The following is a 7960-nucleotide window of genomic DNA, read 5'->3' on the forward strand; positions in this document are numbered from 1 at the left end:
CCCCCGCACTTTTTTTTTTCGCAGGAAAGATAATTGTTCGGTAATGTACGTTTGAAAGATTGAGAAGTTGGAGTCAAAGGCATACTAGCCCCCCCCCCCCCCCCCCCCCCCCCCGGATTAGAAATTTCGTTATTCTTGAAAAAAAAAATTTGGTAGGTAAGATTTTTATTTTTATTGGAACCATATGGTCTAAACCTACAGCGACCTACCAAATATCGCGGACTGCATGAAATAATCAGGATGATGTCAGACTCAAAGTCTCACAGGATACGGTTTGGCTGTTTCTTTTTGCTAACGTACTTATGTACATTAACAGTAATTAAGTGAATTTTACTAACTTTTCATAATCAATTATCATTTAGTTTTTAAAAAAAGATGTTAATATAATTATACATTAAGATGCTTTCTTTGATGATTCATGAAAATAATGAATGTAGCAATCATTGCAGAAAAATTTACATAACGTTATTTTTTCTGCAATGTCGCTACCTTCATATCCTGAATGAATCACCAAAGATAGCATTTCATTGTTAAATAAAATGCTTTTTTGGTGATTCATGCGGGTTATGAAGGTATCGATCATTGCAGAAATTTTTTTTTTTTCTGCAATGTCGCTACCTTCATATCCCGAATGAATCACCAAAGAAAGCATTTTATTGTTTAAATTGTCCTAAAATACATGTACCCGCGCATTTTAGACTCGATTGCAGTATATCTACCTAAATGCATCCAATATCAACAGTTTGTTGCCACAACGGTATTGGTAATATCTTTTGTTACTCAACATAGATTAGATGCTTTGTCGATAGAGATCTTTGATTCTTATCCAATAAACTGATATTCAAATTATCAGACAGTCCAGTGATAAAACATAAAGGTCTGTACAGATTGAAATGAGATTCTCTGCACAAGAGCAATGTTTGTTGGCGTATTTTTTAAATTTTTAAGAGAGAGAGAGAGAGAGAAAGAGAGAGAAAGGGAGAGATTTGTTAAATTCAACTGGTTTTTTTTACCGTATAACATTGATAAATTTCAGACATTTATCTTATAATGAGTAAATTAATATCTTTTTTATATAAATTTCACACTAATATATTTACATCCACTGAGGAATTTCTCCTCTATTTCCTAAGAATACCGATTGTAATTCATATCTGTATCGTAACCTAGGGCTGAAATCTATATGATCCAGTTTTGACCAAATTTTTGATCGATTGAAACCTTCAAACCTTCAGCAACCTAAGTACTAATGTACACAAAAAATAATTTAGTTACTTTTACTTTCTTTTTATGAACTCATTAAAAAGGAGTTAGTTTAAAATTGAAATGCCTTGTTAGAGGATTCTTGCAGGATATGAAGGTATGCATTTATCACTGCAGAGTTCCCTTCCTACATGAAACACCAAAGATTGATGTTTAAGTTAAAAACCTCTTTCAAATATAAGATATACAAATATAACATAGTTTGCTTTGCATTCCAATATCTCCTATATCCGTACATGCACTTCTATAGCTCATTTTTGCATATTATTGCGACAATTGCATTTCAACTGGGACAAGTATAAATTAAAGTTCATGTGTCTCAGTTACTCAAACTTGGCAACTCCACTAGGTCTTACTAGAAGATCTAGTCCAGCCAGCTTTGTTCTATGAGCGGTAATCATATTACAAGTATTTAAATGACAAAACTCCATTCCGCGACTTCGGATACACGTTAGAAATGTCATTAAATTCTATAATCACCCAATTAAAATTCAATTCAATACCCCGAACAGTCAGTTGTATGTTTATGTTTTGCTGCGCAGAGACTAAGAATGGTGGTGCGGAAAAATGGATATTAATCCCAATCACAATCAGTAAGTCTGCTGTCTTGGTATCTTGTTATTTTTCGATCAGACATGAACATTAATTGACTACTTTCGATTCCTTATGCATCATTTAAGTTCGTGACAAAAATGTTATTGAAGGCGTATTCAATATATGGCTTGTTCCCGAGCCGCAACATTGTTAGCCATGCTTTTGGCATCCTCTGTAGGTTTCATTCTTTAAAAAACTAAACAGGATTTTAATGTACATTTCTTTTTAAGTCTGCATATATGATCTTAAAATTTCAATCAGCTATGCCAATAAGACCCGAATCTTTAAATAGGACTCCACAGCCCAGAATTATTTAGCCATTTTACATTTAAAGATATTGATCCCAGTTTAAAAGCATGCATTGATATGATTAATAATCGAACTTGACATTACCGTTGTGCAAAAACTATTCAACGCTGACTTTAAGAAATCTTTTTAAAATTGCCAGTTTGAGGCTACTGTATTTTCGGGTTGAGTAACAATACTCCAGTCTTTATCGTCGATAGCACCAGACGACATTTAAAAGATGCGGAGATACTCTTCATGCTGGTGTTTATACTTACTTAAGCAGGTTTTTGATCAGACATGTTCAAGTTTGTTGGAGGGGGACAATGACATCAATAAGAAAATGGAAACTGGTCTCTTCTTTTGATTTCAAATTCCCACAGACATGTAAAAGGTTTAGCTTTCGTTTCAGGGTAACCATGGAGAGTTTGGAGCGTCAAAGAGCCATGGCGATGCCTCGATGCGACACCCCGAGTGATGCCCCGCCTCTACCGGTAGGTAAAGACTACCATGCCTTTTTTAGTTTCCACGGAGAAAATCCAGATTATAATTGGGTAAAAGCTGTGACGAGGGAGCTGGAATGTCGTGGATTCAAATGCTGTGTGTTCCCCCGGGATCTTGACGCGGGAAAGTCGTTATCAAACAACATCAAATCCGTACTGACAAAGTGTCTAAGAATCGTAACTGTTTTATCTTCTGCCTATATAAAGAATGAGTGGTCCCAATTAGAAATGGAAATAATTTCATTAGGAAAGCTAGAGGAACTAGTTTTCATTCCCGTTTTGATCGAACCCTGTGACATTCCACCTTTTCTGAAATATTACAGATACATAAATGCAACGACTGCAAAAGAAACATGGTGGAATGCCTTCCATGAGCAGATGCTTGGAAATGTACCCCCACTTCCGGCGCGTAAAAAACACCATGTCTTTTTTGCCCACACCTCATCGGATACAAAATGGGTAAACGACATCGTAAAACGCCTAGAAAACCCTGTAAATAGCATCGTCTGTTGCTTTCCTGCTCGAGATTTTAAACCAGGAGCGTCCATGCAGGAGTCAGTCGACAGTGCCATCAAAAGATCTCTACGAGTTGTCCTCGTCTTATCAAAAAACTTTCTCGCGAATGAATGGAAGAAATATTTTGAAAAGAGGTTCAAACAATTCAAAACGATTCCTATCATTATATCGGACTGTAATCTGCCCATTGTACTGGACGATATAGTGTGCATTGATGCCCGTAACTCGGGAACAGACTGGTTTAAAGTGTTGTTGCGAGCGATAAAAGAAGAAGGTAAGACGGCATACTAAAGTTTGGTTTGCCAGACCTCTGTTTATTCATTTGAAATTTTGCTTAAATAACAATGATTTTTAAATCATTTTTAAATTTTAAAAATTAAAAAAAAAAATCCAAAAGATGGACGCAATACTGGGGTTTCATTAATATTCAAGGGTATCAATTTGCGTGAATAAAGTGAGAATTACAGTTTCAAGGATGCGTAAATTCGTAGCCAATCGCCAATCAATATACAAAATGTCAATAGAAATTGCATTTCAATAAACACTTAATTTCGTGGATCAACTTAATAAAGAAATCCCCGAAAATTGGTATTTAACGAAACAGTACTTATGATTAATTCAAATGACAGTTTTTTAAACAGACAATATACATACATATAACATGGCTGGAGCAGAGGGTCAAACGATAAATATTGAAAACCATCTTTTATGATCCTCTTACCCCCTTTAAAAAACAATTTTTAAATTAAAGTCTGTCAAAAAAAACCCCAAAAACTTTTGCATATTTTAAATGTCTGACATTGAAAACCCAAGAAGTTGAAACATTACCATTAACCAAAACGTGGTTATTTTTCTGTCAGATTTAAACGCTGATGATGACACAGTGACGAGTACAAGTCAGTTTATACGAGAAGAGGTGATCTTCACACCAGCAGCAGGTACTTTGTCCACTTACGCATACATGTATTTCTGATTCTTTATGGTGTCTGGATGGAAACAATTGCAAAAGCTCAAAAGCGTGTTGGAAAAATCAATTACGCCCTAGCGCTGATACACACCGTTTCGCTATCACATATTTACAAGCTTACATTTATCGCTGTCGCGATGATACAGCTCAGCGCAACACACCTTTGCGCTCATGCAACTTTGCACAACGCATAGACGCGCTATTTAAACTTCCCACAGCACGCTGTTGCACATATTTTCGCGCCGTCAAACAACACGCCGGTGCGCAAAGGCAACTTCACACAACTCGCCATAACCATTTTCCATACGCCGTCGCGCTAACACAACTAATGACAATGCGACGTCGCGCTAACAAATCGAAATCGTTTTTCTAAATGTGCTTTTGGGCGTTTGCAATGGTCCAATCCATACGATATAGGATTTGAATGCGTAATACATGTACGTGTCCGTATCTTCTAATACTAAGTTACTATCTTTTCAGAACCCATGGCAAGTCTTTCCACAACCTCTTTTATTTGAAGTCATCTCTTGTGCCAAAATTGGACCTCATGAAACTTTTATAAACTTATCTTTTTTTCAATAAATGACAACCAATCTAATAATTTGCAAATTTGCATGACAACACTGAGGGATTCAAAGAAGCAACAGTACTAGTAATGTATTGTTGAAAAGTAAAAGACAACATTTTGACAAACATTATGACAACGTTAACAATCTCTTCCAAATTTTGGATTGTTTCTAGAAGCTACACCGGAAAGAAGTTGATGACACAAATTCAGGAGAAAATTTTTAAGGGATTGATCAAATCATGTAGCAAGGTTTCAACGAGATCTGGGATTTAAACATACATGTCGATTTTATTAGTCATCTTCTGAGGAAGATTCAAATGTCATATACTCCTCAAGCGTTGCTTCGCGTGACTTCTCAAAATGTGGGCGATAGTCGCGTCTTTTCTCTTTCTCGTCATCGCTGTCGAAATACGGAGAATCGTACATTGTTCCACGGTAAATTTTCGGTAACTGGAGGGAATGGAGTCTTTTGATGGCGAATCTACCCCGGTCATTTCCCTCCAAGGAAGGATGTCGCGACACCATTTTCTTCTTTCTTGGTTCAATATCAAACTCAGATACAGTAATCGGTACGGTGATTGTGGACAAAACAGAGGGCGTTCGCTCAACTGACTTTTTCTCTTTATGCTTGAGACTTGGCAGCAACCTCGCAATTTTAATGGCATCCACAAACCGACGTCTCGGTTTCCTTATAGATGGCAAGATTTCCGCAATTTCTGTTTTTGTGTAACCGTGATGTTGTAACCAGTCTTGAACGGAGTAGTTCTTGGTTTTATCCCGATGGCGCAAAGAGGCATGACCCTGTGTAGCTAGAATTTTTACACAAGTTATGTTGCATTCCTTTGCAGCCATTAAAAGAGCGGTAAAACCCTTTTGGTTAGCGTGATCAACCGCCAAACCGAGACGACGGAAGTTGCGTGTCAATATATCAATGGCGACGTCATTACCAACTCTTGCACAGTATATCAGTGGAGTGTTTCCTACAATTAAAATAACCATATAAATATATTGCTCATTTTGTAATAACTCCATTATTTTCCTATTCAAACAGTGAATTAATTAGAATTTGAATATGGCGCTTGATATATGTGTTACGACTTTACGATTTACTATTTACACGCTAAGGATACAAATCAAAGAATACAGAAGACCTATTATACTGATATAAAACGGCCTGACTATCGTTATAAGTTCTTGGTTGTGATAGTTTCTTGTACATACCGTCGATATCGGGAATGTCAGGGTCGACTGATGCGTGCTTCACAAGGATGTCCACGATGTCGTTACAGCGATGTTCACAGGCGTAGCTCAGCGCTGTTCTCCCTGAGTCCGACGCCACATTAACCTCTGCGCCATGATTCAACAAAAGTTCAACAATGGTATCGCGGGACATTTCTTCCTGCAAATAACGTAGATATGTAATTGTACAAAAAAAATGTACAGACTGCTAACTTTTGACTACTCCTTTCAAAAATGTCAGTAACCCCCCGCCTATAAAAAATTCTTCAGTTGAAGAAATGGATGAATTATGTAACATATCTTGTAGCTTAATAGGTGTACTGCAACATTTTTTTAAAAACCTCTCAAAATGAGATCAAGATAAATATACAGCAGTTTTAATGTATTTGGGGACAATCAGAACGTAAGGACAAAAATGGGCTTTGAATGAACAATACATGGATATCTCATATACTGTGGAATCATTAATTTTCGTGGGGGCCAATTTTCGTGGATTGCTGAAATTCTATAGGTTCGTGGGGACGTAATTTCATGTATTTTCTTATACCTACAAAACGAAATATGACTTTATAAGCCTAATGTATTATTCGTGGAGGATGTTAATTCGTGGATGAGAGGTACCCACGAAATCTACGAAAATTGAGCCACCACGAAATCTAATGATTCCACAGTAGTCGGACGACTTGCAATTGTTTACAGATTCCAGCACAATGTACTTATAAAATACGAATGACAGCTGTTTACACAAAGGTGCTATTTTCAAAAACGACGGCTAAAATTCCTATGGGCATCGCTCAAATGAATTTTGAGATGAACCTTTATACATATAGTCTATTCCTAACCTTTCTCATTTTTTTCCATTATTTATTAATCACCAACTTACCTTTAAAAAGCATGATATCATCAGTGGTGTTTTGCCCTTCAAATCGATTGCGTTTACTACTTCCTTTGGTGCCGCAATCAGGATAAATTTTACAAGTCGAATTTGTCCCTTACGTATAGCATTGAACAGCATCCGTGCATCAGTATATTCATCAAGATGCAATTCTTTTTCCATTTTCAAAAGCGATACGGTTCGTTCAAGTAAATTTGATTTAGAATCGGTTCTTGTCGGATACACTTTTACACTGCCACCGGAACGGTTGACCGGAGTATTAAATCGTCGGACATTCCTGAAAGTGTGGGATAACGGCTTTCTTGGCATACTACGTGACATGTTGAACCACAAAAAGCAATATTGCATCTGTTGTATAAACTTAAGTACTAGTTCCTGTCGAAGACCGAGATTTTCATACACTTTAAGAAATCCATTGGTAAATTACAATCTCCTGATTGCAAAAATTACTTACAGTGAACGAATGTATTTGGCATCTGCAGCACCATTTCTGTTTTATAGCTTAATAAGCATCGTGACTTGTTGACGTGATCAAACAACATTCACTGATATTTCCTCAGTAACATCTTAATTAAATCTTATACTTCTTTCTATAACGTGTATGGAATACACCCTCCCTTTTTCCAGAAAGAAATTTTCAACAGAATTGTCAACATTTCTTATCCACTTGGCAATAAATGAGGCATATAAAAGTTTGGTTCGGATATTTCTTTTAAAATGATATTAGTTATTTGCACAATATGCATCAATTTTCTATAATCGCTTATCAAACAAATGACAAGCTTAATGTGTTTCTGAACAACATGCCCCCCCCCCCCCTTTTTTTTTTTTTTACCAAGTCTTACTACTCTTTACTCTAACAATCAAAAGCAAGGCTTACCTGGTAGTTAACTGATAACTGAACGATTTGAAGAAAATCATTTTCTCTCAATTCCATCTTTCCTTTAAAATTTCTTTCCAATGAAATAATTTTTCTTATTTATTTATCCTGTTAGTTGAAAATCTTGAATTCACCTGGTGGCAGTAAATACACTGTACAAAATTTACAACTGATGTAATTTCTGTATTTTCTACCACACGGTAAATTCAAAATTTACAGCAAGACAATCCATTGATCCCGAAATCAATAT

General features: G+C 36.2%; 2 protein-coding genes across 4 annotated transcripts; one reads left to right on the forward strand and one right to left on the reverse strand.

The window, feature by feature from the left end:
* Window positions 1-1676: 1676 nt before the first annotated feature.
* Window positions 1677-4729, forward strand: LOC128175990 (uncharacterized). Of its 3 annotated transcripts, none has more exons than XM_052841930.1 (4): window positions 1677-1856; window positions 2555-3435; window positions 4022-4099; window positions 4609-4729. In XM_052841930.1, the coding sequence occupies exons 1-4, from the start codon at window positions 1831-1833 to the stop codon at window positions 4644-4646; spliced, it is 1023 nt and encodes a 340-aa protein (XP_052697890.1). In that variant the 5' UTR covers window positions 1677-1830; the 3' UTR covers window positions 4647-4729. The 3 variants fall into 3 exon arrangements, with proteins under 3 accessions (XP_052697890.1, XP_052697891.1, XP_052697892.1); XM_052841931.1 differs by lacking the exon at window positions 1677-1856 and adding an exon at window positions 2286-2406; XM_052841932.1 differs by lacking the exon at window positions 1677-1856 and adding an exon at window positions 2296-2428.
* A 41-nt stretch (window positions 4730-4770) lies between these two features.
* LOC128175989 (poly [ADP-ribose] polymerase tankyrase-2-like) lies at window positions 4771-7655 on the reverse strand. The gene is made up of 3 exons (XM_052841929.1): window positions 6819-7655; window positions 5918-6095; window positions 4771-5676 (listed from the first exon to the last, which is right to left on the reverse strand). Exons 1-3 carry the CDS (start codon window positions 7176-7178, stop codon window positions 4988-4990), a joined length of 1227 nt encoding a protein of 408 aa, XP_052697889.1. The 5' UTR covers window positions 7179-7655; the 3' UTR covers window positions 4771-4987.
* Between the last annotated feature and the right edge of the window lie 305 nt (window positions 7656-7960).

This window comes from Crassostrea angulata, chromosome 3, assembly GCF_025612915.1.
Source record: "Crassostrea angulata isolate pt1a10 chromosome 3, ASM2561291v2, whole genome shotgun sequence".
Lineage (NCBI taxonomy): Eukaryota > Metazoa > Mollusca > Bivalvia > Ostreida > Ostreidae > Magallana > Magallana angulata.

What these genes read in the sequence shown, in the direction of transcription:
- LOC128175990 (XM_052841930.1), top strand. Translation starts at nt 1,831, where the DNA reads ATGGATATTAATCCCAATCACAATCA. An exon ending in ATTAATCCCAATCACAATCA is followed by an intron (nt 1,857 to 2,554) that starts GTAAGTCTGCTG and finishes CTTTCGTTTCAG; the next exon opens with GGTAACCATGGAGAGTTTGG. An exon ending in GATCTTCACACCAGCAGCAG is followed by an intron (nt 4,100 to 4,608) that starts GTACTTTGTCCA and finishes CTATCTTTTCAG; the next exon opens with AACCCATGGCAAGTCTTTCC.
- LOC128175989 (XM_052841929.1), bottom strand. Translation starts at nt 7,178, where the DNA reads ATGCAATATTGCTTTTTGTGGTTCAACATGTCACGTAGTATGCCAAGA. An exon ending in TGATATCATGCTTTTTAAAG is followed by an intron (nt 6,096 to 6,818) that starts GTAAGTTGGTGA and finishes CGTTATTTGCAG; the next exon opens with GAAGAAATGTCCCGCGATAC. An exon ending in TGACATTCCCGATATCGACG is followed by an intron (nt 5,677 to 5,917) that starts GTATGTACAAGA and finishes TTTTAATTGTAG; the next exon opens with GAAACACTCCACTGATATAC.